Genomic DNA, 27,433 nt, shown 5'->3' with positions numbered 1-27,433 from the left:
ACTAGACTGGAGAGGTGGGGCCTGAGCCTCCAGAGTGGGAGGGGTTGCAGTGTGGGCGGGGTCTAAGTAACTAAGGGTATAGCCCAAGTGTCCCACGTCGGACGGGGGCCCCCCCGGGGGGGGCCGGCGGGGGGGACCCGCAGAGTAGCAGAAAGGCATGGCCTGATACCTCGAGACGAAACAGGTGTTATGGAGGGCGGGGATCCGATGTGAGGTGGGTGGTCAGTAAACTCCAGGGCAAGGCCCCGCTTTTAGGCTTCTGGGGGCCCATCCTAAACCTGAGTGAGTCCAGCGCCTCTGAGGGGACCAAAGTGACTGTGACTTGCGCGGCCGGAGCCCGAGTCCAGGTCACGCTGGACGGAGTTCCGGCTGCGGCCCCTGGCCAGCCTGCCCAGCTTCAGCTAATCGCCACCGAGAGGGATGACAGGCGCAACTTCTCCTGCAATGCCACGCTCGAGGTGGACAGGGAGATCTTACACAGGAACAGGAGCGTCCAGTTGCGTGTTCTGTGTGAGTAGGTCACTCTGACCTTTAAACCGTTGCTCCCCTTGTTTGGTGGGAAGACATTACTCTTCCTTGCCACGCTGTGACTCCAGTATGTCTAATCATTTGACCGTTTCATAGACGGTCCCAAGATTGACCAAGCCAAATGTCCCCAGCGCTTGACGTGGAAAGACAGAACCACCAATGTCCTGCGGTGCCAGGCCCGGGGCAATCCGGACCCCGAGTTGCACTGTTTTCAGGAAGGCTCCCAGAATGAGGTGCCCGTCGGGATTCCATTCACCGTCATGTTAAACTATAGTGGTACCTACTCCTGCCGGGCGGTCAGCTCTCGAGGCACATACACTGTGACCGTGGTGATGAACGTTCAGGGTGAGCCAAAACGGGGTTGCGGATCCAGATGGGCAACCCACGCGGGGAGAGTGCGTGTGTTTATACTCCTTGCTTCTCTGCATAGGTCGGAATGCCCATGCTGTCACCATTGTCATGGTGGTGTTAGTGACCCTGGGGTTGGTGACTACCACTGCGGCCTTAGTGTACGTCTTCGGGTTGCAGAAGAGGAGTGACATTTACCAAGTGAACCAGGGGAGCACTTGGTTGCCCCTGACGTCTAGGCAGCCCGAGGAGACTGTGGGGGAGGGGCCGTCCTGAGCTTCGAACCTGGGGGATGCTGGACCAACGACGATAGGGGTTTGGCTGTATCCCCGGTTCCACACCAATAAAGCCCTGAAAATCCGGAGTCTGTTGCTTGATTCCACTTGCGCTAAGGAGCTCACCCACTGTGCTTTGCGTCCTTTGAGTGACAACTTTTTTTTAATCTTTTTTTTTTTTTTTTTTTACATTTATATATTTTTGAGAGAGAGAGAGAGACAGCGTGAATAGGGGAGGAGCAGAGAGGGAGACACAGAATCTACAGAGCCTGACATGGGGCTTGAACTCGCAAATTGCAAATTGCAAGATCATGACCTAGGCCAAAGTCGGATGCTCAACTGACTAAGCCATGCAGGCACCCCAAATTTCTTTTAATTTTTTACATTTATTTTTGAGACAGAGACAGAGACAGAGCATGAACAGGGGAGGGGCAGAGAGAGAAGGAGACACAGAATCCGAAGCAGGCTCCAGGCTCTGAGCTGTCAGCACAGAGCCCAATGCGGGGCTCGAACTCACGGACTGTGAGATCATGGCCTGAGCGGAAGTCGGATGCCTAACCGACTAAGCCACCCAGGCGCCCCTCTTTGAGTGACAACTTATTGGCAGAAAGGGGTGGGGCCTGTGGCGCCCAGAAGCGGCTTGAACTCTTGAGAGGCGGGCTGGGCCTTAGCCAATGGGCCGAGGGGGTGGAAAAGGAGGTGGGGCTTCTCCTGGCCAATCGGCGGGCGCGCCCTCGTTGCCGCTCTATGCCGCTCCGCCCAGGCTCGCTGGTCCCAGAAGGCGCCGGGTTTCCCAAGATGGCGGCCGACGTGTCCGTTACTCACCGGCCCCCGCTGAGCCCGGAGACTGGGGCCGAGGTTGAAGCTGACGATGTCGCGGAGCGCCGGGCACCCGAAGAAGAACTGCCGCCGCTAGATCCAGAGGAGATCCGGAAACGCCTAGAACATACCGAGCGCCAGTTCCGTAACCGCCGCAAGATACTGATCCGGGGCCTCCCGGGGGACGTGACCAACCAGGTATGGGGGGGGGGAGCGTGGCGGGAAATACCACCGTGCGCGTGCGCGGGGGGAACCGGGCGACACCAACACTGGGCTCCGTTGAGGGGCGTCGGCGGGAGAGTCCAAGCGCGGGATCTGTGCGGGTTCGGGAGAAACCAAGAGCAGGATGGGGGGGCGGTGATGGAAGGAGAAACCAACTTTGGAGTGAGGGAGGACGTTGCTAGGGGCGACCACGGGCTTGGACGAAACCAAGTTATCTCAGGGGACAGGGAATGGAAGGGGGCGGGCAACTTTGGCCTTGCTGGGAGTTGTGAATGGGCTGCTATAGTGGGGCCGTGGAAGTAGGGATGGCAGTTGGTCCTTCCTCTGATTGTGTTTTTCCCCACCCCCTCTACCTTGGGGTGGCGGGACCGCGTATCCAGAAGTTTCAGGGTTGGCTAGAGTAAGCCTTTCCGTAGCACGCGTTTATCGACTCCTCTGAGAGATCCGGAAGTTGTAGTAGTTTCTGGGGTCTTTTCTTCCCCAAAACCCCTGGATTAATTTGGAAAAATAGAGACTCCTGTCCCCAGCTCAAAGACCTGCAGGAAAGGGGGGGGGGGCCCGGTTTTTTGCCCCCCACCTCACACTAATCTGGCCCGAGGTGCCCTTCTTTTGGGGCCTACATGGGGCAGGGCTTCCCAGTGCTCTTTGGACCCAAGGAGATTGCATCTAGTCGGCCCTGCCCTGCCGCGCCGCAGTGGGATGGGTTCCTTCTCCCTGCTGCTGAAAAATCTCTGCTCTCTGACCCACCCGCACATCTGCCACTGACTCTCCGTGCCCGTAGGTAGGCACATGGCTGGTGGAGTCCCAGAAGGGAAGGGGTGTGACTTGGCAACAGACCTAGGTCGGGTGCCACTAAGCATGGTCTAGTTTTTTTCTAGAGCTGGTCCTCCTAGTGCTTACCGTCTCTCCGGCGAGAACACTTTATCTCCCGCGGGGTGCACAGTGTGTCTGGCATTAGCTGGCTCAGAGCTTGCCCTCGACGTTGGTTTGCAAGAAGGCCAGCCCTGTCAGCCCGAGGGAATTGGGAGGCAGGTGAAGCCATGCAGTGTGGGCTTATTAAGCACACAGAGTCCCCAGTCAGGTACCCCTGGGTGGCATTCCCTCTGCTGCCCTGACCAACCGCATGACTTTGGACATGTTCCTTCGCCTCTCTGAGCCTCAGTTTTTTTTTCATCTACAAAACGGGCTAATGCGTAATTTGTCCGGTTGTCGGAAAGAGTCAGACTTGCAAACTGAAGTTCAAATGGGTTGAAATTATTTCCCTAAGGGGCATACCGCAGAGCTGGGACTTGAACTCAGACCCAGCTTACTCTTCAGTGTGTTGTGTTAGTTCAAAGCTTGGAGTCTGCAGCTAGGCTCTGCATCCCAACTCTGCCAGGAGTGGCCTCAGCGTCCTTGGACAAGTAACTGCTTTGAGCCTGTTTCCTCCTTTGTCAAACGGGTCTGGTAATTGATCTGCCTTCTTAGCTGGTCCATGTGGAGGTGGCACTGGGTGGCTCCCTTCAGCCCCTGGTGACTCCGTATCCTTTGGCTTCTTTCTCCGCAGGAAGTGCACGACCTGCTCAGCGACTATGAGCTCAAGTACTGTTTTGTGGACAAATACAAAGGGACAGGTTTGTGGGGCGTGTGGGTTGGGCTAGTGGCAGGAGGTGACAGTCCCTCAAGCTGGGAGGGTCCAGGCCCAGTGCTTCCTCTCTTGAACTTCAGGCCCAACATTGTCCCCTAGGTCAGGGCAGGACAGACTGTTGTCCCAGTCTGTATTTCATCCTGGGTACCCACTGTGGGGCAGCTTTGGTGTTCCTCCCCTGGGCTGCCCGACCTGGGCATTGGGCTCCCCACTTCCCGTGCCCATCCCCCCAGCCAGCCAGTCACCCAGGCCTGTCTGGTCTTCTCCTTCAAGCCCTCCAGAACAGTCGGTGCCCTTCCATCCCTCAGCTTCCTTCCAATCCGTACCTTCTCCATCTCTTCCAAACTGGCAGCTTCCCGCTGGCCTCTCTGCCTCCTTGACTTCAAGCCCCTGCTTGTCCTCCCCCAGTAGCCAGCTCTGATCTAGTTGCAAATCTGATCCAATCTGGTCCTAACCTTGATTATTCTTCTCTCTCCAAAACTCTCTGAGAGCCTTCTCCTGACCGCCTTGCAGGGATGTGCCCCAGCCTCACCAGCACCTCGGGCACCCATAAGGTTCCAGGCTGTTCCCTCTCCCAGTGTTCTTTTTTTTTTTTTTTTTTTTAATGTTTATTTATTTTTGAGAGAGAGAGACAGAGTGTGAGTGGGGGAGGGACAGAGAGAGAGGGAGACAGAATCTGAAGCAGGCTCCAGGCTCTGAGCTGTCAACACAGAGCCTGAGGGGCTTGAACCCACGAGCCGTGAGATCATGACCTGAGCCAACGTCAGATGCCCAACTGACCTGAGCCACCCAGGTTCTCCACCCTCTCCCAGTGTTCTTAGTTGTCCCTTCTGCCATCTTCACAGTGCCCTGAACACCACACCCATCATGGCACTGTCACCCTGGACCATTGTCACTTTCTCACTCACCTGCCTCCCACACCGAGTGGTTGGTTCCCTGAGAACAAAGATGGGTCTTGTCAGCCTTGGCACCCCCCCACCCCCACCCCCACCCCTTGCATGGGAAGCTCTCTGTGGATGTCTCTGCCTTAAACCTTCCAGGGCCTTTTCTTGCAGTCTATAAGATGGGTGAGAAGTAGCTGAGGACAAGTAACCCCTCGAGACTCACCTTGCAGCCTAGAGTAGTTAAGATCTTGGGCCCTGGAGACTAATAGACCTGGGTTCAAGTTCCGGTCTGTCCTCACTCTGTGGCCACAGGCCAGTGATGTACCTTCCTGAGCCGCAGTTTTCTCACCAGCAGATTGGGCATGACCTGCTTGAGTTATTCATGAGGCCAAACACACTAGAATACCTAAAAAGCCTGACACCTAGTAGGTGCTTAGTAAAATATTGGCAGGGGCAACAAGTCAGAAGTATTTACTGGGCATCTAATGTGAGGATGTGCGAGGCATTGAGGATCCAGAAGTTAAATGACACTTTCATTCATAAAGTCTTCCAACAATGAGTGTTGAATGTCCTGTGCTGGGCACTGGGTACATAGCTGTTAACCAAATGGAGACAGTCTAGTCTGTGAAAAAGGCTGTTATTCAAACCGCTGCAAACGTGGAGGTGAAATGACCATTGGACCAGAAACTGCAGAGCCCTGTGAGAGCACAGAGCTGGGATCTGAAACAGGAGCAGTCAGGGTAGGCTTTGTGGGGGAAGTGATGTTTGCAGGCCGACTGTACGGTGGGTTGGAGTTAACCAGGTGAAGACTCCTGGAGGTCAGTGTTCCACGCTCAGGGAAAAGCCGGTGCAAAGGCCCGAGGCAGAGTGTGCGTGGCACAGTCCAGGAAGTAGCAGCAAGAAAGAGGTGGGAGAGGGCCAGCAAGGCCAGTGGGCCAGGCCACGCAGGAGCCACTGGCCCCTGCAGTGAGACACCCCTGGGCACCGGCATGGCATTATCTGATGATCCTTTTGAAAAGTTCCCTGTGGCTGCTGGGTGGAGGGAGCAAACCAGGAGTGGCATTGGGGGCTGAGGCTGTGGCGGGTGACAGGGGCCTGGATTTGAGAGGTGTTGGTGGCCTGGAAAGGTGGTGAGGGAGGGGTGCAGAGCAGGGTTCTGGGGTCTGCCTGCCTGGGTTCAAGTCCGGACTCCTTCACTCGGGCAGGAGGCGCTGCTCTGGGCCTCTTTTCTTGCTGGCGAGACGGTGGCGGGCAGGAGTACGTTATTCTTATTTCACGTGAAGACACGGAGACCCCAGAGCCATTCGGGCTGGAGCGGAAACCCCGGCCCCAGCGACCACATGCTTAAGTAACACTCCCGTGTGTCACCTGAGTTAGCAAGTTTTTAGGACCCAGCCAGGCCCCAGTAGGCGAGCACTGCTGTGGGTTGGGAGCGCGGACGAGGGGCAGGAAGCAGGCCTCACGGAGGCAGGAGACGCCTGTAGCAGTCGTTAAGGCTGGCAACCGTCCCATCCGGCTGGTGCCTGAAATGTCCCGGTTGTTGGATACCCCAAAGTCACACGAGGAGGCTTAAAGGGAGGTGGCGGGCGGCCCCGGGGTGAAGGGTCGGCCTCCGCTGATCCTCGCCCTCCTCCCCCTCCCACTGCAGCCTTCGTGACCCTGCTGAACGGGGAGCAGGCCGAGGCTGCCATCAGCGCCTTCCACCAGAGCCGCCTGCGGGAGCGGGAGCTGTCGGTGCAGCTGCAGCCCACGGACGCCCTGCTGTGCGTGGCCAACCTGCCCCCCAGCTTCACCCAGCAGCAGTTCGAGGAGCTGGTGCGGCCCTTCGGCAGCCTGGAGCGCTGCTTTCTGGTCTACAGCGAGCGCACCGGCCACTCCAAGGGCTACGGCTTCGCCGAGTACATGAAGAAGGACTCGGCCGCCCGTGCCAAGTCGGACCTGCTGGGCAAGCCGCTGGGCCCGCGCACCCTCTACGTGCACTGGACAGACGCGGGGCAGCTGACACCCGTCCTGCTCCACTCCCGCTGCCTCTGTGTTGACCGCCTGCCCCCCGGCTTCAGCGACGTGGACGCCCTGCATCGGGCGCTGTCGGCGGTCCACACGCCCACCTTCTGCCAGGTGAGCGCACCTCAGAGGGGCCCTTTGAAGTCACCTGCCTTTCCTAATCTCCCGGGTCCCTTTTAGTAAGACAGCGGCAGTGCCACTTTGAATGGGGTTCTTGTTTGAAAAGCCACGTGGTATAGGGGGTGACAGCCCAGCTAGGAGCCAGATGGCTGGGGTTCAAATCCCTGCGAACCCTTTAGTGACTTGCTTAATCTCGGTGGCCTCGGTCCTCCGTATAACACGCAGGTGAGACCACCTTGGTGAAAGCTCAGTGCGAGGCTCGCTAGCCTCTCGCTCTCGTGTTGATCAGGTTTGTCGAGTGCCTGCTGGCTCCCAGGCCTGGCACGAAGGAGGCGGCTCAAGAGAAGCCCACGGTCCATGTAAGCGTTGAGGTCAGGAAGTTGGGTTTGGTTGGATTCCAGCCGTGCTCTGTGGCTCTGGGCAGTCACTCACTCACTCTGAGTCTTGGTTTCCCTCCTCCGTAAGAAAGGAGTCGATACTCACACATCACGTTGGCCAAATGGTCTCTGGTTCATTCGAGTCACATTTGTCATGCGCTTCTTTGTGTGCGGCACGAGCCCCGGGACAGGCACAGTGTGGGGAGAACGGGCCAGGCCCGGTTCTTAGCCGGCAGATAGTCTCGCCCGCAGACCCCCAGCAGAGACATTCCTTCAGCACCCACCGAGCACATTCCTTGGAATCGCCTCATCCTAATACAGCCCAGAGAAGCAGGTGATATCCCCATTTTCAGGGGGCGCAAAGAATTCAAGCGCCCTGCCGAGGGCTGGACAGCCAGGGCATGGCAGGGCCGGGATCGGAGTGCCGTGGCCTGGCTCCAGAGCCCCAGGCCGGCGTGGCGGAGGCTGGTATATGGCTCTGACCTCGGTTCTGTGGCCCGGGTGCGTCCTGTTTCCCTTGTGTAAAGGGAGTGTTGGGCCTGGGGACCCCGACATCTTAGGAACCCCTCTCCTTGCTCCCTTTGCATTTGGTCATGCTGCTGCTTTCCGTTGGGGATCTACTGTGTGCTTGTCCCTGGGTAGGCCTCCTGCCGTGTGCTAGGCTCTCTGGTGGGGCTCAGGACAGATGACTTAGCTTGACAGCGACATCCTCTCTTGGAGGTAGGACAGCAGGGCCACGACCACCACCAAGTTCTCACTCTGAGCCTCAGGTTCCCCATCCGGAAATGGGGCTGACAGTGTTTTGTGATTGGGTTGTTGTGACTGGCTGTTTGTTCCTTCTTCCACTTACAGTAGGTGTCCTGGTTGAATGGAGGACAGGCCCAGGTGTCAGGCACGTTGCAGTTGGAGCCTTAATCTCCCTAGGTGGGAGCCACGAAGCCTTGGTTGCCCTCTGACCCCTCTCTCTATTCATCTGTGAGACAGGGCATGTCGTGAGAAGGTGTGCATCTGGGCCTTGGTCAGAGGTGAAGGTGGAGTGCTCAGTCGAGGTGGGCTGATGGCTGGAGCCACCCTGTGCGGGCACTGAGCAGGTGCACACCTAGGGCACGACCTTTCTCTGTCACCGTGGAGCAGCTTCTTGAATCCCCACAACCACCCTTTGAGGTGGGTTCGTTTGCTGGCCCCACCTTGCAGATGAAGAAAACAAGGCCCAGGGATGGGCATGTGCAGTGATATGCCTGCCAGTAAGGTGGGCTGGGAGTCAAGGTCAGTCAGCTGACCCCGGGGGGTGCGGGGAGTCCACATTCTTAAGGTGGTCACCCTCACCTCCCAGGAAGGCTGGATGCTGAGCTGGGAGTTTGCTGTCCTGCTGGGGAGTGTCATTTTCAACATAACCGAGATGTTGAAAGGAAATCCCATAGCTCACAGGCCATTTACATCACATCTGATATGCTGATGCCATAGACATGAATAGAGCACGTATCGTAAGACCTTGGGTGTTGTAAGAAGCCTTTCTCGTTTTATTTTTTTTTTTGTGAATGGGCAGTCCAGTCTTGTTTTGAAACTCAGCACGTCCAGAAAGGTCACTGGCAAAGGCTCCCTCCGGCCCCACAGCGCCTTTGCCTGCAGCCCCTGCTCAAACCAGTTTGTTGTGTCTCCTTCCAGGGTGATTTTATCACGCATTTCAAGCAGATGTTCATATGCCCTTGCGTTCCCCTTTCCCTGACCCAGATACTGCCATGGCTGCTTTGGTTTGGTTCTTACACGCTTTCTTGGACACATTTTCGTGTTTAGGCATGAGAGCTTTCTCGTTCCTGTTGAGGCTGCGATATTTTTCATTTCGTGGGTTCTGCCGTCCTCTGTGGATGGACGTTGTCTTGGTTCCAAACCACACTGTGCATCACTGGGGACCAGGAGGAGCATTGTTGGCTCTTTTTTTTTTTTTTTTTTTTTTTTTTTTTTTTCAACGTTTATTTATTTATTTGGGACAGAGAGAGACAGAGCATGAACGGGGGAGGGGCAGAGAGAGAGGGAGACACAGAATCGGAAACAGGCTCCAGGCTCTGAGCCATCAGCCCAGAGCCTGACGTGGGGCTCGAACTCACGGACCGCGAGATCGTGACCTGACTGAAGTCAGACGCTTAACCGACTGCGCCACCCAGGCGCCCCAGTTGGCTCTTTTTTTTAATGTTTACTTATTTTTGAGAGAGAGAGAGCATGAGCAGCAGAGGGGCAGAGAGAGAGAGGGAGACACAGAATCCAGAGCAGGCCCCAGGCTCTGAGCTGTCAGCACACAGCCCGACACGGGGCTCGAACCCACAAACCGGGAGATCATGACCTGAGCCGAAATCGGACACTTAACCGACTGAGCCATCCAGGGACCCCAGCATCATTGGTTCTTAAATATCTTTTTTTTTTAATTATTATTTTTTTTGTGTTTATTCATTTTTGAGAGAGAGAGAGACAGAGCATGAGCGGGAGAGGGGTTGAAAGAGAGAGGGAGACACAGAATCTGAAGCAAGCTCCAGGCTCCCAGCTGTCAGCACAGAGCCCGACGTGGGGCTCAAACTCATGAACCGTGAGATCATAACCTAAGCTGAAACCAAGAGTAGGACGCTTAACTGACTGAGCCCCCCAGGCGCCCTGAGCATCATTGGTTCTTGAGACCGCCATAGCCACAGTGAGGCGTGTAGTCTCCTTAAGGCCATCAGCCTGGCCTCATCTGATGCCGGCTCCAGCTCTGTGGCCTGAGCAAAAGGACTGCCCTTCTCTGAGCCTCAGTTTCCTCACCTGCTAAGTGGGCATGCTGACGGTGCCTGCCTCTGCGATGTGGTGAAACAGCTCCTGCAGCACCCAGCCCATGGGCGTGCAAGGTCCCACTGGGTGTCCTTCCAGTATCTGCTTGCTCTGGGACACCACCAGCCCACAATTCTGGCACCCACAATGCCCTGAAAACCCAGAGGTTTGCTCCCTGAGTTGGTGACAGGCTCTGACCTGACCTGACAAGGGGCCATCTGTGGCCTTTATCTTTGTGCCTTGCTGCAGAGTTATCTGTGTGTCTGATTCATGGGAGCCTCAACCCCACTGGGTGAGCGGACACATGATACACAGCGCGGGCCACATCCTTCTTTCTCCCAAACAGCGTTGATCCTGGAACACATCTGGCCCCAGGGTCTGGATCGGGGGTGGTGGGCCTGAAGTACCAAAGGGCCGCCGTCAAGGGAGGTGGAGGGGCCTCCCTCCCTCCCGGCCCTGCCAGCTTGGAGCCACCTGCCTCACCCCCAGGCTGTGTGTCCTTCCCGGTCCCGGCTGCCGTGTCTTCAGCCTGAGGCTCGTGGTTGAGCAGCACTTTGCAGCCACCCACCTCGTCTCCTGCCAGCGTGTCCTCTTCCCAGCTCTATAACCCGAGCGTGCCATCCTGCCTCCCTGAGGCTGCCTGTGCTTGGCAGCCCCCATCAGGGCCCCCAAGTGGCGCTGACGAGAGGCCCAGGGAGCTTGACCCATGCGAGGCCAGGTCCCAGCTTTGCCCTCCCACCAGCTGTGTGACCTTGGGCACGTCGACCTATTTGAACCTCAGTTGTCTCCTCTGAAAAGTGGGTAGGGTGCGGCCTCCTAGGGCCATTGAGAAGATTCCATGAGCCAGTGCAGGAACAGGGTTCAGAAGAGGGTAGGACCAAGAACCCACCCCCTCTGGGGAGTTCGCTGTCATGATCCGGGTCTGGTCGCTGTGGTCACTCCGTGTGAGGGTGGCCACTGTCACTCGGGTGCTCACGTCTGCCTCCCCCTGCCCCACGCCCCCGCCAGCTGGCCTATGGGCAGGATGGGCAGCTGAAGGGCTTCGCTGTGCTGGAGTACGAGACGGCAGAGATGGCTGAAGAGGCGCAGCAGCGGGCGGACGGCTTGGCGCTGGGGGGCAGCCACCTGCGAGTCTCCTTCTGTGCCCCGGGGCCCCCTGGCCGCAGCATGCTGGCTGCGCTCATCGCCGCCCAGGCCACGGTGAGTGTGTGCCTGGGACGGGTGCTCCCGGGGGCGGGGGGGGGGGGGACCGGGGGGCGAGCCCTCCTCTCTGGGAAAGTCAGGGTGCCAGCTGGGCTCTGGGGGTGAGAGGGAGGGGTGAGCCGGCCTCCCCATGGCCGGGTGGCGCCCTGAGCCGCTCTTCTGTTTCTCTCTGCAGGCCCTCAACCGGGGCAAAGGGCTCCTGCCCGAGCCCAACATCCTGCAGCTGCTCAACAACCTGGGGCCCTCCGCCTCCCTCCAGCTGCTGCTGAACCCCCTGCTCCATGGCAACGCGGGGGGCAAGCAGGGTAAGGTGGGGCCGGGCAGAGTGGCGGCCGCGGTCCCCATCGCGCTCAGAACCCCAGCCTCCCCAGACCGTTTTCCCATCTGAGCTATAAGGGACTTGAACCCACAAGCAGGGGCTGGGGTGAGTGGCAGTTACCAGGGTGAGCTGGTGTCCTGAGCCCCTCACTGGGGCGAGTGAGGCAGGGTGTTGGGAAGGGGCCGGCCCTCCCCACAGCAGACTCCCTTTCCTGGGCTCTTTTTTGGGCACGTCAGTTGCTTTCTGGGAGCTTCGGGCCCCGGGTTGCACCTAACCGGGGCAAAGGCTTCCGTCTGTGGTCTGCTCTTCACTTCCCGGTCTCCCCCAGGCCTGTTGGGCGCACCTCCAGCCGTGCCGCTCCTCAGCGGGCCGGCCCTGTCCACGGCACTGCTGCAGCTCGCCCTGAAGACCCAGGGTCAGAAGGTAAGTGCGTGCCGGGCCCGGGGCCCCCGGGACCTCCTCGTCCGCACGGACTCCCCAGCCCTTGTTTCTCCACCTCACGCCCTTCTCGCATCTGCCGGGGGGCTTGCCGTCGCCGGGGTGATGGGACATCTGGTCGTGTCTGTGGGGCTCAGTACGTGGCCTGGTCTGTCGCAGGCGCTCGGGACTCAGGAAGGGACTCAGTCTAGGGAGGGAAGTCCAGGCCTCGCGGGGGAGGAGTGCGGTCTCTCGCTCCCACCTCCCCAGCGCGCATACAGGGAGACCCGTACAGACCAAGGCACACACAGATAGGTATACCGCGCATAGAAATACATACGCCACGTCACCACTCTCTCGGTGCACGTACGCGGAGACCCGTACGTGGGAGGCATGCGCACACGCCTGCAAGCAGACCCGCCGCACACGGACACACGTGCCACTGACCTGTCTGTCAGGGCCACGTCAGTGACACAGGTGTGTCTGACAGTAACTGACGGGATTAGGGAATTAGGGGCTCACCCTTGCGTGGCTGGTACACACACTGTGTTGGACACTGTGCTTCCGTAATAATCAGGGGGGCTGGGTGTGGGCAGTGTGCCTAGGAAGGACTGTCCTGTGTGGGGTGACAGGCCCTGACGTGTTGAGCATATGGTGCACGCCCCCTGGGGCTCCCCGGGGTCTCAGATGGGCCCTGGCAGACAGGAGGCCCTCCGTCCCCATGGGACAGCTGGATGGGTGATGGCTGAGATGTCGCAGACACTGGGGGACGCTGTGCGCGTCTGCCCGTGCCCGGCCGTGGCCTGCACTCTGGGTGTGCTGGGTGTTGTGACTGTTGAGACCCTGGGTGCCACCTGTCTGCTGCCCGGGCCACCCTGGCCCATCTCCAGCTGATTGTGCTCTGTCTCCAGAAGCCTGGGATCCTGGGAGACTCTCCCCTGGGCACCCTTCAGCCTGGGGCCCAGCCGGCCAACCCCCTCCTCGGAGAGCTGTCTGCAGGTAACACAGACCCCCGCCTCTCCTCATCTTTCTGGGCCTCTTCCCACTTTCTCTTCCTGAGGCCCCTGTCCTCACTGGGCCTGGGAAAATGACCTACTGTCTCTGGGTCTCAATAGTCCCATCCGTCCGTTGGGCCCCCACCTCCCAGGGTGGCTGTGAGCATCCTGGGAGTTGATGTACTCAGAGGGGTCTGTTCATTGCCCAGCACGTACCTGCTGATCCTTGTCCAAGCTCAGGGCCCCGGGAAGACAGGTATAGTGTGGTTGGACACCAACACCTCCTTCTCTCTGTAGGGGGGGCCCTGCCCCCGGAGCTGCCACCCCGGCGAGGGAAGCCACCACCTCTGCTGCCGCCACTGCTTGGCCCCTCTGGGGGTGACCGGGAAGCCATAGGCCTGGGTCCCCCAGCAGCCCAGCTCACTCCACCCCCTGCCCCGGTGGGCCTCCGAGGCACTGGCCTTAGAAGCCTCCAGAAAGACAGTGGGCCTCTGCCACCGCCCCCTGGGGTAAGGCTCCTCCCCACATCCAGTACCATTCCAGCCTCCCCCCCCCACCCCCCCGCAAGGTGCCACCTGCCAGGGGCCCTCATGAACCCAGCCCTCCTGCTACAGGTCTCGCTGCTGGGGGAACCCCCAAAGGACTTCCGGATCCCCCTGAATCCCTACCTGAACCTACACAGCCTACTCCCAGCCAGCAACCTGGCGGGTAAGGAGGCTCGGGGCTGGGGAGGCACAGGGAGAAGCCGCCGCCCAGCTGAGGGCCACCTGCCTCACCCCCCAGCCCCCGGAGGCGGTGGCGGAGGTGGTGGCAGCAGCAAAGCCTTCCAGCTCAAGTCCCGCCTGCTCAGCCCTCTCGCCAGCTCCCGCCTGCCCCCCGAACCAGGGCTGCCCGACAGCTATGGTTTCGACTTCCCCTCGGTGAGTACCCAGCTCCCATGTGGTCTGCCCTCCCGAGGGCCACTGCCGTGGCCCCTTGTCCCCTTGATAGCAAGTCATTCTCCAAACAAGTATTTCACTAATACTGACTGCCCGGCAAGCACAAGGGAGACAGAGAAGAATGTGCCAGACACTGTCCCTGCCCTGAGTCTCCTGTCTGTTTGTCTCTGCCCATCAGACCTGGTTCCTGTCTGTCTTTTTCTCCCCAGAGACTTTAGGCTGCGCTTCCCCTTGGAGACCAGGATCAGTGTCTTGTCGGTCTCTGTCCTGCTCTCCCGTCCTTGATTCCTGTCTCTGTCACTGGAGAGCTGCTCCTTCTATGATTCCAACCTCCTCTAGCTCAGACGTTGCAGCCTGGCCACCTGTGTAACCCCTGTGTTACGTTACGTTTGGTCCACGTTGGGTTTTAAAAAATTTAACAGCTGAAATAAACGTCACTGCTGACATGTAGAAGAGTTCACACAACCCGGATCCCTCGCCGGCCTTGAAGAACTCCGAACACCTAGGTCCATGGGAGCCACGTGCCTTCCCAGCAGCCATCTCTGGGGCCAGGGTGTCACCACTCCTGGCAATGGGGCACACTTTCTGTCTCACTGCAGCTGCCCCACCTGCAGTGGGAAGTTGCCCCCACACAGTAGAGCGTGCCCCCTCTTGGCGGGGGCACTTCCCCAGTAACAGCTGTGCTGTGGGATTCAGCCAGGGGTGAGGTTGGTGCAGACTCCAACCCAGCGTGCTTCTCCCACTTTCATTCAGGACGTGGGACCTCGGCGGCTCTTCTCCCACCCACGGGAGCCAGCTCTAGGGCCCCACGGACCCAGCCGACACAAAGTAAGAGCTGCCCTGTCCATCTCCCCTCCTGGGTGTATCAGTTAGCCTGTGCTGCCTAACAGGCGGCCCCACCACTTTGTGGCTTAGAACAGCAAACATTTTTTCTCACCATTCTTCCTGGTGTGTGTGTGGGGGGGGGGGGGGGTCTCTGCAGTCACATGACGTGACAGTCACATGACAGCACCGCTGGGGCTCAGCAGTCTGCAGTGGTTTTAGCCACATACCTTGCAGCAGAGGCCTCAGCTGCAGCAATTTAGCTGCTGCATGTGGAGCCCATCCTCCAGCAGGCCACCCTGTGATGCTGTCCTGCGTGTGGTGGTGGTCCCGGGGTTCCCAAGAGGAAAGGAGGTTCCCAGAGGCAGGCCCCTCTGCCTTTACAGTCATGCTACCCTCCTGTTGGCCAAAGCTAGTCACGGGACAAAGCCCAGTGTCATTTGGGAGGGTCTGCAAAAGGGGTTGGATTCTTCAATAATCTGTCTCACTCAGCCCGGCCCCCTCTCTGCAGATGTCACCCCCGCCCAGTGGTTTTGGTGAACGGAGCGGCGGGGGCGGCGGGGGGCCCCTCTCCCACTTCTATTCGGGCTCGCCCACTTCCTACTTCACCAGTGGTCTGCAGGCTGGCCTCAAGCAGAGCCACCTTAACAAGGTGAGGAGCCTCCCCAGCTGAGGACAGGTCCCCAGGGACAGGCAGGATGCGGGAGGCCCTGTGACCCTTGGTGCCTGGGCCAAGCCTGGGGTGGTGACAGAGCAGGGGTCAGCTTTGCTCAGGGCCGGCCTGAAACAGGCTGTGCTCCCCACACCTGTGTGGCTCTCACCTGGTATTGCCCAGCCTTCCTGGCCTCCTTTTACTCCCTCTCCAGTAGCCCACGGTGTGGGTGATGTTAGCCCCGGTTGACAGATGAAGAAACCGGCTCAGAGGAGAGAAGTAATCCCCCCCCCCCCCCCCGCCCGCCCCGTGTCCTAGCTAATGAGTGGGAGAGGCAGGATTTGAGCCCGAAACCCCTTGCCTTCGCCCTGGGGGCTGCTTCCTCTCCCACTCCATCTCTCTCCTATGTCTCCCAGGCGGTCGGCTCCTCTCCACTGGGCTCTGGAGAAGGGCTCCTGGGCCTCGGCCCTGGGCCCAACGGCCACAGCCACCTGTTGAAGGTATGGAGCTGGGGAGGGGCAACGGGAGCACGCGGGGCTGGGGAGCGGTGGCCCCCAGATGGCCCCTGACGTGCCACCCCCTCCCCTCTGTCTCTAGACTCCTCTGGGTGGCCAGAAACGCAGCTTTGCCCACCTGCTGCCCTCACCCGAGCCCAGTCCAGAAGGCAGCTACGTCGGCCAGCACTCCCAGGGCCTCGGCGGCCACTATGCAGACTCCTACCTGAAGCGCAAGAGGATTTTCTAAGGGGCCGGCGCCAGATGCTCAAGGGCCTGCACCGAATTGCTTTTGGGTTTTCTGGTGTTCTGTTTGTGTTTCCCTCTCCCCCTTTCAGTAATAGAAAAATCTCTGAAAGACTTTGTTGACCAACCAGCCGGAGCCCAAGGAGTGTGGGGGAGTCTGGGGGCCAGCTCCCGGCACGGAAACTCTACAGCCTTAAGAGAGAGGGGCCCTGGCCAGCTCTCTCTCCCCTCCCCTGTATCCGCCTGTGTCTGTCTCTCTGGGAGTCCTCTCCTGCCTCGTCACTCCTGTATCTTGGCCTTTCGAGTGCCTTGGAGGTTCCCCTGGCCTCCCGTGAGGATCAGAGACTGTCCCCCTTTTTTAACTTTGACGATTGACTTTTGTTTCCTTTTCTAATTTGTATTATTTTTTAAACAATCCAGGACGACCCCCAGCTCTGATTCCTTCAAGGTCCAGCCTGTCTGGGCCTTCATTCCACACTTTCGGTTTGAAATGGCTCAGCCCTTTTCCTGTCCTGTCTGCTGCAGGCATGGATGTACCCTGCCCCTGCCCGCCCACTCTGGCCTGTATTCCAGCTCGGGGTCCCCAGCTCCTGCCACAGTTCCCTCACCTTCTGATGCCTTAAAGCCGGGTCCCAGGCCCTGCGGTCAGAGCCTCTTAGATGCCGAGCTCCGGAAGCTTGACTCAGGACCAAATGGCTCTGGCCTGGGGATTGGGCCCCTCTACCCAGAGTCCCCACTCTGGGGACAGTAAAAGGCCAAAGCCTTGGTTTTGGCAAACCAACTCATCATCCCTCCTGCCCATGCCTAGGTGCAGAGACGGGTTTTCTCTGCCAGCTCAAACCAGTCCTGCTGTCAGTCTGTGGGAGTGGGGTATTGTGCATCTCACTGAGCCTCTGCTGTCTCCCCCCACTCCCACCCCCCATGTTGAAGATGAGCTCCACCTCTCCATCCCCAGGCTAGATCACCTGGAGCTGGCCTCCTGTGGGCCCAGTGGGAGTCCAGCAACTTCAGGCGGATAAGCTCTGCCCTTGCCCAGCAGCAGGACCTTTGGGCCTGAGGAGAGCCTGGGCCCCTCCCCCTGGCCGGCTGGGCCACCAGCTTCTCTTCCCGGACTCTTGGGGGGGTCCACATCCACTCCAGGGGGGTGTCGTCTCCGCAGTCCTCTCTCACAGACTTTCCTTTGCTGAATTAAAGTTTGTAAGTAAATGGTTTTAAAGAAAGCAGAGCTGGCTGGTTCTTGGGGCAAACAGTGGGTGTGGGTGGGAGGTCAGGGATGGCCCCGCAGGACTTTTGTGTGGGTGAGCTAGCCTGGCGCCCTCCTACCTTGGCAGTTCCTTCCTGAAGCCCTTCCTCTCACGAGCCCCACGCAAACGACAGGGCTTATATTCGGGCAATTACGGGCGCTTTGGTCGCGCGGCTGCCACTGGGCATGCCCAGTCCCGGGTCACGTGATGTCTGTCATGGCCGCCTCCGTGGCCCGGGGAGGCGTGAGTGCTGGGCTGCTGCTGCGGGCGGCCAGGGGAGCCTGGTGGAGCCGGCCCGGAGGCAGTTGGGGGTCTGGGGAGGCGGCGGCGCCAGCGACAGCCAGAGGATTCCGAGCGACAGGTACCTGGGGCGCTTCGGGGGCTAGCGTTCATCCGTCGGACCCCCGCAAGGCGCCGCGGGGCCGCTCACCGAACCGTGTTTTTCAGGCTCGCACCCGGCGGGGGAGGAGGAAGCTGGCGGCCCCGAGCGGCCCGGGGACGTGTGAGTGTAGGGGGACAAGGCCCCCATTCTTTATCCCATGAGGTTCCTCCGGTCCCCACCTTGCCCTGCAGCCTCATCTCTGTCCCCTTCTACGTCGTCCTATTCCCCTGACCGTCAAGCCCCCCCCCCCCCCCAACCGTAGGTTCCACCTGGCCACCGCGTCCATCATCAAGTTTGGCATCTGCACCTCCATCTGTCCCCAGGGTGAACGTGGTGTTCGTAGACCGGTCAGGCCAACGGATTCCGGTGAGCGGCCGAGTGGGGGACAATGTTCTCCACTTGGCCCAGCGCCACGGAGTGGACCTGGAAGGTGGGAGCCCGGCACAGGGAATTGGGGAGGGCCTTATTCATTGTTTAAAAAGACCCGCAAATCAGATAGGGTTCTCCACTACTTAACCCTCCTGTGGCTTCCCATCAAACATGGTTAAAATCCAGATTCCTCACCAATGTCTCTGACCAGCTCTAAACCTCTTCACTCACTCAGCAGTTATTTGCTGAGCACTTGTTAGAGGTTATTTACACCACTGCCCTCCAGGAGCTTGTATTCTCTTCCTCCTCCTTCTCTCTAGTCTAGACACACTGGCTTTCTTGCTGTTCCTCAAACAAAAAACCAAGTTCGTTCCTGCCTCGGGGCTTTTGCACTTGCTGCTCCAGACATCTGAAGTACTTTCCCACCAGATCTTCTGGCTCTCCATCTCATCCTTCAGGTCTCAGTGTAAATGTCACCTTTCTGACAATCTCATCCCTTCATCCCAGTTAACGTCCCCATCCCCAGTCACACTAGGTTCTCAGTGTGCTTTATTGCCTCCGTAGCGCTTCTCATTGCTTTCTTTCCATTTTGTTGTCTGTCCTCAGAATGAGACCAGAAACCCTCTTTGCCGCTTATCGGTTGCCTGTCATGGTATTTAGATGCAACAAGTATTAAGTCAGTGTCTGTTGAATGAAAGATAATAATAGCAGACATTACCTTAAGCGTGTTAAATAGCTATTGATTTGATAAAATCTTCATAACAACGCTACATAATAGGGGGGATTATCTCACTTTTTAGGTGAAAAAACTGAGCCCCAGGTTAAGTTGACACAGTCCAAGGTCAAGGAAGTGGCAAAACTAGATGCAAAGCCAGTTTATTTTAGCTGCTAATCTGTGCTGCTCTTCTGTGCATATTGAATACCTACTGTGTGCCAGGCAACAGTGTACAAAACAGATAAGGCCCCTGTTGTTTCACACCAGTTTGAACCTAACAGGGACAATGATCTCATGAGTAGACATGTAATTATATCATGAGCAGCTGGAGAGGGCGGTCTGAAACAAAAATATACAGGGTTACTGGTTGGGTGAATATAATACAGAGCCTAAAGTATTGAATCATTACAGGGGGCGGAGTTATTGAGGGGGCTGGGCATGGCAGGCCTACTTCAAGTTCTGTTCTGGGATTCAGTCACCAAGGAGACCAGGACAGAGATTGGAACATGAGTTTTCGAGGCAAGTGGCCTACGGTCAAATTTTGCCTGTTACCAGCTGTATGACCCTGAGCCAGGGTCCTTAACATCTCTGGACCTCTGTTTCCTCCTCTATAATATGGGGTAATTTAGTTACTGTGGGTTGCTATGGAGAATTACACAGATCTCGTAAGTAGTGCTTAATCCCTGGCATGTGGTTAGTGCCCAGTGACTAGTTGGGACTGTTACGTTAGATAATCTCTCTCTCATGGGGTGAGGATGCTAATGAGGTGGGAAACAGGGCTGAGGAAGAGATCCCTGGGGACTACCTGGAGCTTCAAGGCCCAGACATTTTCTCCCCAGGAGATGGGGAGGGTGAGCTAAGCCACCGGGTCCCCCAAGGAGCTTCTTCCGGGTCAGGAGGCTGCCTTGCAGCTTCATCATCATCGTCGTCCAACATGTCTGGAAGAGAGAGAATTCTGTCCCATTCACTTAGAACACGTGTCTCTTGAGCATCCACAGCATGCCAGCCTCAGTGCCAAGTACGCAGAGAGGAGGCCAGGTTGACGGAGCATAGGTAAACCCAGAGATTAAGATGGGAACTTTAGACTGTGGTAAATGCCGTGCAGAAATTAGAGTCATCAAGGCCAGGGGGAAGGATAAGAAATCGGAGGTGGGGGAACTGGAAGACAGTGGAGTTGAGTCCCTGAAGCCAAGAAGGATCTAACCATGGAAAAAGTAGAGAGAAGAGCATTTCAGGGCAAGGGTACAGCAAGTGCAGAGGTCCTGTGGTGGGAGACGAGGTTGGCATGTTGGAGTTGAGCAGAGGGGCCAGTGTGACTGATGTGGAATGAGGGAGAGATCGGGAGGATCTTAAGGATTGGCTTTATTCTGGCTATGAAAACCCTTTGGAGGGGTGCCTGGGTGGCTCAGTCAGTTAAGCGTCTGACTCTTGGTTTCGGTTCAGGTCATGGTCTCACGGTTGGGGGGTTCAAGCCCCAAATTGGGCTCCGTGCTGACAGTGCGGGGCCTGCTTGGTATTCTCTCTCTCTCAAAATAAACTTTAACATTTATTTCTTTCAGAGAGAGAGAGAGAGAGAGAGAAACAGCGTGAGCAGGGGAAGGGCAGAGAGAGAGGGAAACACAGAATCCGAAGCACGCTCCAAGCTCTGAGCTGTCAGCATAGAGCCCGACGCGGGCCTCAAACTCATGAACCGTGAGATCATGGCTTGAGCTGAAGCTGGATGCTTAACTGACTGAACCACCCAGACGCCCCACTCAAAGTAAACTTAAAAACAGAAAACAAAAGAAAGAAAGAAAACCCTTTGGAAGGTTTTAGGCCAGGAAGGACATTATCCTGAAGCACAGTTCTCAGTGATCAATCCAAAAGTTGGGAATGTGTCCAGGGAAAAGCAGGAAACCCCAGTTTCTGCGTCTTGCAACCCTGATATTCTGATCTCTTCTCCTGCCACACTAGGTGTGGAGTGAGCTGGTCCCATCTTTAGGAGCAACGGAGAGATGGGTACACCCTTGCCTGGTGCGGCGAGAGGGTCCCAGCCAGGGCTTACAGGCTATGGGGACCCTGCCTGAGTTTTCACCTCTCAGCTACACTGAAGTCAAGTCCATGTTCCTTCATGGTGCCATGCACGTAGGCCACTGGGGAGTCCTTGGGAGACAGGACACCCTGGACGTCCCTTTGCAGGCCTATCCACAGTTCGGGAACGGCTAGCTGAGCGAATGACAGGGTGGGGGGGCCACACGGTGCGTGTGCAGAGGACGGAGAGAGGAGGGGCGTCTGGTGAAACAAACGGCCTCTCCTCCCTCATGCCTTCCACCGAGCGGCACCTGCCTGACCGTGTCCCTCACCGGCACGTCCCCACTTGTTGCCCCCAGGGGCCTGTGAAGCTTCCCTGGCGTGCTCCACCTGCCATGTGTACGTGAGCGAGGACCACCTGGACCTCCTGCCTCCTCCTGATGAGCGGTGAGCAGGCGGCCCCTCCCGGGCCTGCGCGGCAGGGCCCGGCCGCTGAGTCCGCGCCCCTGCTGCCCAGAGGCCCGCCCGGGCGGCGGTGGAAGGCAGCCCCAGCTTCTCGCCCCCTCGCGGCTGCTGGCGGCGGCGCTGCCCCCTGACCACCCCCCCTGGATTTGGGCAGCCTGCTCCTGCCCGCCCTCGGGGCCCCCGCCAGCCAGACACCATGCCCGCCGCTGACGGCTGTTCTCCTTGGTCCAGGGAGGACGACATGCTGGACATGGCCCCCCTTCTTCAGGAGAACTCCCGGCTGGGCTGCCAAATCGTGCTGACTCCAGAGCTGGAAGGGGCCGAATTCACCCTGCCGAAGATCACCAGGAACTTCTACGTGGACGGCCATGTCCCCAAGCCCCACTGACGTGGGCAGCCGTCGTGGCCCTCGGGGCCAGGACTGGAAGAACAGCCAAGCTGCCCGCCCAGCCCAGAGCGTGGACAGGCCCGAGAGAGATGTTGGGAGCAGCCAGAAGCCCAAAGCCCCTGCTTCAGATCCCATGTCCAGGCTCGGGGTGGGGGGTGGGGTGGGGGGTGGGAGGGGCACCAGCCCCTGCCCGGGAGCCTCCCCCAGACTCAGGAGAATCAGTGTGTGGATGGGGTGGAATCTGACTGGAATGACAATAAAACTGTCTCACAGACCTCCAGCATCTTGAGTGTCCTCGGGGGCGGGCAGGCCTGGGGTCTATGGCTGCATCTTCTTCACCTGGACCCCCAACTCTGCCCTCTCATAGCAGCGATGGGGCCGCGGGGGTGGGGGACCACCGGGGCGGAGACCTGGAACCTCCCGGGAGGAGAGGGCGTGGGGGCCTGAGCACACGTGGATCGGCGTGGCAAGGCCCCGCCCCCACCGCCGCGGAGGGATTCGGAGGGGTCCGGCCCGGCCCGGCGGGGCGCGAAGTCCACCTGAGCCGGGTGACCAGAGTGGCACCGAGGCTGGCCCGAGGCGCCGGGAACCGGGTGCCGAGCATCGCCTGCTAGAGGCGCCCGACCCCGCTGGCCCCGCCCAGGTGGGGCTCATTGCACCCTCTGCAGAGGCGCCCCCACCAGGCGCGTCCTGCTCCCCTCAGGTGGGGCTCATCGAGTGGGCCCAGGGTGGGCGGGGCCGGGCCGGGCGCGATCGGGGCGGGGGAGGTGGGGCAGGGCCGGGGCGCGATGGAGGCCCGGCCTGTCCCAGACTTCTCCAAGCTCCAGGAGCTGCTGGCGCCGACGTGTCTGGACCCTAAGGCGTCTCGGGCGCCCCCTCTTCAGCAGGCACCAAGGACCCCAGGATGCCCCAGACCCAATGGCAGGTGCGTGAAGGAGCGGCCCCTTCCCCAAACCTGACCCAGTGGTCAAAGGGTCAGGACCGCTGGTTCCTGGGGTTATCCAGGGGTCACGGTGTTAGTTACTGGTGCTTAAAAAAGAAGAAGTTCTGGTCCCCAGGGAGAGTTGGGGTCATATGGGGGTCAGAGGCCACGCAATCCCCTTAGCCCATGTCTCTGAAGACTGCACAGGTGCTGCCCACACTGTCCCTTGTCCCCAGGTCCTTCTGGCCTGCATGCCAGGACTCCGTCACTGCCCTGCGTTTTCTCCAAGAAACAGCAGAGGGGCTGGTCCAGCGCCCTGCCCAGGACACCCAAACCCTGGGGGCCTCCCGGGAGCTGAAGGCCTTGGAGGCTCTGGGACCTTCGCCTCTGGCAAGGGATGCCGAGAACATGCTGACCCCAATCAGCCAGCAATGCTGCAGTTCGAGGCCCCCGGAGGCTCCCCCAGCCCCCTCAGCCCTACCCCAGAGGAGGCCCCGGAAGCAGTCAAAGCCCCACCGGGGCGCTGAGAGAGTGGATCCCCGGTTTGAGGGGGTGACCCTGAAGTTTCAAATAAAGCCGGATTCCAGCCTCCAGATCCTAGCCAGCTACAGGTAGGGGCTGGCCCAGAGGAGGGCGCCCTTTTTTGCAAGTTATAGTGATAATGGTGGGGGCAGGGACCTCCAGGCATCTGCTCATGGACGCCCACGCCAGCCCTACAGTTACAAAGGGCTCGAGATCTCAGGCTGGTGCCCGTCCCAGCCCTGCTGCTCTGATCCAGCGACGCTCTGGTCTGAGCGCAGGTTCTTTTTTTTTTTTTTTTCAACGTATTCATTTTTGAGAGAGAGCACAAAAGCGGGGAAGGGGCAGAGAGGGAGAGGGAGACACGGAATCCAAAGCAGGCTCCAGGCTCTGAGCCATCAGCACAGAGCCCAGCATGGGGCACGAACTCGTGAACCGTGAGACTGTGACCTGAGCCGAAGTCGGTGAGCATCGGTCACTGGCTTTATGAGATGGGCCGGACCATCCTGAGGGCCGCCGCTACTGTTACTTTTTTCAATAATGTTAATGACAGCCATTTGTCAGGAACAACAATAAGAGGTAACAGGCAGCACTTGATGTGTGTATGGGCTCATTGAAGCCTCGTGAATCCCATTTTACAGATCTGGAAACTGAGGTGCAGAGGGTGAGATCACTTGTCCAGAGTCACGAGGTGGGGACTTGGGAGAAATAGGATCTCAAACTGGCAGGCTGGCCCCAGGCTTCCTACCTCTTCATATGATAATCGCCATTATTATTGCTAACGAGGGGCAAGGTCAGGCCTTTCAGACATCAGAAGCCTCCTCTGGGGATGCCTGATGCCCGGACAGTGAATCATCTTCATCATCGAGGGGCGCTGCCCTGGACGAGATACAGATCCCCCAGTGCTAACTCCTGTCTATTCTCCAGCCTGACCTGCACTAGCCGCTCCCAGGGTCCCTCCACAGGCCCTGCGGGGGGCCCTGAGGCCAACTCAGGAGGCGGCGAGGCCCTGGGTGAGTCCCGGAGACTTGACAGCTATAAATATTTGTGGGGGGGAGGCAATTTCCCATCGTCTCTGTCTTTCTTCCCGTCCTGCTTCCCCATTTAGACCCATCCAGAAGGAGTCATGGTGCACCTCCCTCCACTCGAGCTGAGTCACCCCCACCCCCGGTTTCCTCCTCTGTTTAGCTTTGCCATCTGTCTCCCTTCCTGGCTTTCCCTCTGCTTTAGATCTGGTAATACCCAGGGCTGGCCCGGAGCCGGGTGGGGCCCTCGTCGAGACTCCGACAACATGCCCCACCTGCACGGGCCTCCTGAGCCCCGACTCTTGGCCTCTGCCCCTTACCCTGACCTCTGCCCCTTCAGGGCCCCGGTGCTGTGCTTCCTGTAGGACCCAGAGGACCCCACTCTGGAGAGATGCTGAAGACGGGACCCCTCTCTGCAATGCGTGTGGTATCAGGTCCTCGGAACGGAGGAGGAGTTTGGATGCTTAGCCAGTGTGGGGTGCCGGGAAGGGAAACACCCTCGGGGAAAGTGGTTCCCTTGAGGCAGTTTCTGGGCCCCTGCTGCATCCTGATGTTGGTTTCTTGTACCCCCCACCCCAGGTACAAAAAATATGGCACCCGCTGCTCCAGCTGCTGGCTGGTACCCAGGAAGAGCGTCCAGCCCAAGAAGTTATGTGGCAGATGTGGGGTGTCCCTGGGCCCCCACCAAGGCCCGGCTCAGGAAGGGTAAGCCCTTCCTCACCTAGCTGAGCCCATCCGGACTCAGTTTCTCCAGGGAGGAGATGGGCAGGAGCCCTCCTGGGAGGAGTGGGGAAACAGCTGGAGTCTCTGGGGGTCTAGCCTTCCTCCTCTCTCTGCCCCCTCCCCTTCAGGGATCCCAGGTGGAAGACCCAGGCCTCCGGCTCCAGAGGCCCTGTCTCAGGGGGCCACTGTGCCCCATCGTGGCCCCTGGTCCAATCCGGCTTGGCTGAGCCTCTCCTCAGAAAATGTCCTCAGCAGTGACACTCATATTGTTGACAGCAGTAACAATAAAGAACAAAACGACTCTGAGAAAAGCACCGTGACTCGGGGATCGCGTCTCACGCACGCAGGCACGTGGGGGCAGGTGTTTTCTCATTCGGATTCTGAGGGACACACACAGAGTCGTCTATACGGGCACCAGCCACCCCACAGGGAATTAGTCACCTTCACCGCAACTCCCCATACAGGGCGACAGCCACCACACGCAGAGACAGACAACAGTAGACAGACACACACATGGGGCGCCTGGCTGGCTCAGCCCATGGAGTGGGCGACTCTTGACCTCGGGGTTGTGGGTTCAAGCCCCACGTTGGGGGTAGAGATTACTTACAAAAATAAGATCTTAAAAAGAGAGAGAGACAGGGGCACCGCCTTGGGCGGCTCAGTCGGTTGAGCGTCTGACTTCGGCTCAGTTCAGGTCACGGTCTCACGGTTTGTGGGTTTGAGCCCCACATCCAGCTTCAGCGCCATAGCAGCCTGCTTCGGATTCTCGGTCTCCCTCTCTCTCTCTCTCTCTGCCCCTCCCCCGCTCACTCTCTCTCTCTCTCTCTCAAAAATAAACAAACATTAAAAACAAAAAGGCGAGACAAATACATGAGTGGGGCTGACACACGCCTTCGCACACACACAAGACACATGGACAAGCTCACACGTGCTGACACTCACATGAGACAGACCACACGCTAGCCAGAAACATGCACTGATACTCACACCTGCTGACACACACACGTGACAACCCACAGGAAATACACCTAGATGACACACATTGGCACACGGTGGTATCCACACCCTGGGCCCTCTATCAGCTCTCCCCCTGCCTGCAGAATGTCACCTTCCCATGTCTCTATGCATACAGTCCCTTCTGTGCCCCGCTGCTCCTCTTTCAAGGTCTCTTTCACCCCCTCAAAGTGTGTCCCTAGCCTGAAGCCAAAAGCCACGTGGGAGAGGAGGGCCCTGGACACACAGGGCACCCGTGCTCACTGGGAGGATGGGTGGGCTGCAGCCAGGGTGGGGATGTCACCCCCGTGACAGTGAGCGAGACCTGCCTGGCCGCACACTCCAGGAAGGTGAAACCCTCTTTGTCTCTCCCGGGTGAGCCCACCGGGAAGGCCTGGGCCCGGGATTCCTCAGCCCTCAGATCCCTGACTCATTCGGTCTCACTCTTCCTCAGCTCAGAACACCCTCCCGCCCTGTCTCCCCATAGCCGCTGCCTTTTCACGACTTGGGGGCAGGGCTCAGCCCCGCACCACATATTCAGAGAAGTCTTCCTTGACCACCCAGTCTAAAATAGACACCCCAATCCCATGCTATGTCAGGCTCTAGTTCAGCTCCTCACTGGTCTCCCTCTTAGAACCTACCAGAATTAAAAAAAAAAAAAAAAAAAAAAAAAAAAAAAGAACATACCAGAATTTTCAAGTCTCTACTACTCTGAGCTTATTTCATTCACATTCATCTCCCCACCTGGACCGTGATTTCAGAGGTGCAAAGCCACATCTGTGTCCCTGACCATGATAGGCCACCCCAGTGCCCAGCATGAAGTTCCTTGGGGATACACGCTGAACACACAGAGGTCTCAGACTGTGTGTGAACTCCCGGCTGTTTTTACCCATTTATTCAGCATTTATGGAGCAACTCCTGTGTGCCAGGCCAGTGGGGACACTATATGGTAAATAGAACAAAGGTCCCCGCTCTAGTGAAGCCAAAATTCTAATGTGACAGTAAACAAATAATTAAATATCTTGTAGAATGGCAAGTAGTGGCTGGTACTTTATTTAGAGAAAATAAAGTATGTAAGGAGATAGGAGTTGGGGGGGCTACCTTAGTGATGGTCCTCTCTGAGAGGGGACAGCCAAGGCCTCTCTGACATCTGTGTAGAGACCTGGGGGTAAGGAACTAGCTGTGGGACTTGAAGATGAAGACAGTCCAGGCAGAGTGAATGGCAAAAGCAAAGGCCCTGTGGCAGGTGGGACCTTGTGGGACTCCGAGAAATCGAGAAGACGCTGGTGGGAGTGGAGAGAGGTGGTTAAGGGTGTGTGTGACAGTCGGGGCTGCACCATGCTTGTGCCTTTTCTCCTTCTGTACCCTGACTAGGCCTCTAGGCAGCCCCCCAGCCCAACCCCTGTTTCCTGCTCTTACCTTTGCTCGGGAAATGTTTGCCTGGGGCAGCTGATGGAGTGGGAGCTGTCCAGGACTGTTTCCTTCTCTCTGGCTCTGTTCCTGCTTTGGAGAGAGGCAGAGACTGCAAGGGTGGGGGGAGGTCCAGCTGTTCTCTCCTTATGCTGCCGGGCGGTGAGGGAGGTGGTGCTGTG

General features: G+C 58.4%; 4 protein-coding genes and 1 long non-coding RNA gene across 8 annotated transcripts in view; 4 read left to right on the top strand and 1 right to left on the bottom strand.

Moving 5' to 3' along the window:
* ICAM3 (intercellular adhesion molecule 3) overlaps window positions 1–1,240 on the top strand; it is a 7,709-nt gene extending 6,469 nt beyond the window's left edge. The window contains 4 exon segments of the mRNA XM_040449859.1: window positions 1–51; window positions 152–510; window positions 625–873; window positions 959–1,240. The exon segment at window positions 1–51 is cut by the window's left edge and continues 145 nt beyond it. Coding sequence (XP_040305793.1) covers window positions 1–51; window positions 152–510; window positions 625–873; window positions 959–1,152 — 853 coding nt within the window. The 3' untranslated portion in view covers window positions 1,153–1,240.
* A 672-nt stretch (window positions 1,241–1,912) lies between these two features.
* Window positions 1,913–17,306, top strand: RAVER1 (ribonucleoprotein, PTB binding 1). 2 transcript variants are annotated; one of them, XM_040449854.1, is made up of 14 exons: window positions 1,913–2,168; window positions 3,739–3,805; window positions 6,352–6,821; window positions 11,009–11,200; window positions 11,379–11,508; window positions 11,851–11,945; window positions 12,851–12,938; window positions 13,232–13,443; window positions 13,549–13,642; window positions 13,718–13,854; window positions 14,626–14,700; window positions 15,206–15,346; window positions 15,763–15,846; window positions 15,944–17,306. In XM_040449854.1, exons 1-14 carry the CDS (start codon window positions 1,950–1,952, stop codon window positions 16,088–16,090), a joined length of 2,151 nt encoding a protein of 716 aa, XP_040305788.1. In that variant the 5' UTR covers window positions 1,913–1,949; the 3' UTR covers window positions 16,091–17,306. The 2 variants fall into 2 exon arrangements, with proteins under 2 accessions (XP_040305788.1, XP_040305787.1); XM_040449853.1 differs by having other exon boundaries at window positions 13,549–13,854.
* Window positions 17,307–17,341: 35 nt separating this feature from the next.
* Window positions 17,342–21,934, top strand: FDX2 (ferredoxin 2). Of its 3 annotated transcripts, XM_040449855.1 has the most exons (6): window positions 17,342–17,691; window positions 17,778–17,832; window positions 17,975–18,142; window positions 18,402–18,547; window positions 21,166–21,253; window positions 21,503–21,934. In XM_040449855.1, the coding sequence occupies exons 1-6, from the start codon at window positions 17,538–17,540 to the stop codon at window positions 21,657–21,659; spliced, it is 768 nt and encodes a 255-aa protein (XP_040305789.1). In that variant the 5' UTR covers window positions 17,342–17,537; the 3' UTR covers window positions 21,660–21,934. The 3 variants fall into 3 exon arrangements, with proteins under 3 accessions (XP_040305789.1, XP_040305790.1, XP_040305791.1); XM_040449856.1 differs by lacking the exon at window positions 18,402–18,547 and having other exon boundaries at window positions 17,430–17,691; window positions 18,036–18,142; XM_040449857.1 differs by lacking the exons at window positions 18,402–18,547; window positions 21,166–21,253 and having other exon boundaries at window positions 17,435–17,691.
* A 509-nt stretch (window positions 21,935–22,443) lies between these two features.
* On the top strand, window positions 22,444–25,162 carry ZGLP1 (zinc finger GATA like protein 1). Its single transcript, XM_040449665.1, has 6 exons — window positions 22,444–22,584; window positions 22,818–23,192; window positions 24,028–24,113; window positions 24,466–24,559; window positions 24,705–24,830; window positions 24,977–25,162. Exons 1-6 carry the CDS (start codon window positions 22,448–22,450, stop codon window positions 25,104–25,106), a joined length of 948 nt encoding a protein of 315 aa, XP_040305599.1. The 5' UTR covers window positions 22,444–22,447; the 3' UTR covers window positions 25,107–25,162.
* Window positions 25,163–26,873: 1,711 nt separating this feature from the next.
* LOC121013858 (uncharacterized) lies at window positions 26,874–27,427 on the bottom strand. The gene is made up of 2 exons (XR_005782946.1): window positions 27,261–27,427; window positions 26,874–27,124 (listed from the first exon to the last, which is right to left on the bottom strand). It is a non-coding gene; the product is annotated as an uncharacterized LOC121013858 (long non-coding RNA).
* Between the last annotated feature and the right edge of the window lie 6 nt (window positions 27,428–27,433).

Source organism: Herpailurus yagouaroundi, unplaced genomic scaffold (assembly GCF_014898765.1).
Source record: "Herpailurus yagouaroundi ecotype Mexico unplaced genomic scaffold, PumYag 200, whole genome shotgun sequence".
Taxonomy (NCBI): domain Eukaryota; kingdom Metazoa; phylum Chordata; class Mammalia; order Carnivora; family Felidae; genus Herpailurus; species Herpailurus yagouaroundi.
Note: the sequence above shows the minus strand (reverse complement) of the source record. Positions and strands in the feature narration are given on the sequence as shown.

What these genes read in the sequence shown, in the direction of transcription:
- RAVER1 (XM_040449853.1), top strand. Translation starts at nt 1,950, where the DNA reads ATGGCGGCCGACGTGTCCGTTACTCACCGGCCCCCGCTGAGCCCGGAG. An exon ending in AGCAGAGCCACCTTAACAAG is followed by an intron (nt 15,347 to 15,762) that starts GTGAGGAGCCTC and finishes TATGTCTCCCAG; the next exon opens with GCGGTCGGCTCCTCTCCACT. An exon ending in GCCACAGCCACCTGTTGAAG is followed by an intron (nt 15,847 to 15,943) that starts GTATGGAGCTGG and finishes CTCTGTCTCTAG; the next exon opens with ACTCCTCTGGGTGGCCAGAA.
- FDX2 (XM_040449855.1), top strand. Translation starts at nt 17,538, where the DNA reads ATGTCTGTCATGGCCGCCTCCGTGGCCCGGGGAGGCGTGAGTGCTGGG. An exon ending in CCCGAGCGGCCCGGGGACGT is followed by an intron (nt 17,833 to 17,974) that starts GTGAGTGTAGGG and finishes CCCCAACCGTAG; the next exon opens with GTTCCACCTGGCCACCGCGT. An exon ending in CCACGGAGTGGACCTGGAAG is followed by an intron (nt 18,143 to 18,401) that starts GTGGGAGCCCGG and finishes CCTTCTCTCTAG; the next exon opens with TCTAGACACACTGGCTTTCT.
- ZGLP1 (XM_040449665.1), top strand. Translation starts at nt 22,448, where the DNA reads ATGGAGGCCCGGCCTGTCCCAGACTTCTCCAAGCTCCAGGAGCTGCTG. An exon ending in AGGAGGCGGCGAGGCCCTGG is followed by an intron (nt 24,114 to 24,465) that starts GTGAGTCCCGGA and finishes CTGCCCCTTCAG; the next exon opens with GGCCCCGGTGCTGTGCTTCC. An exon ending in TGCAATGCGTGTGGTATCAG is followed by an intron (nt 24,560 to 24,704) that starts GTCCTCGGAACG and finishes CCCCCACCCCAG; the next exon opens with GTACAAAAAATATGGCACCC.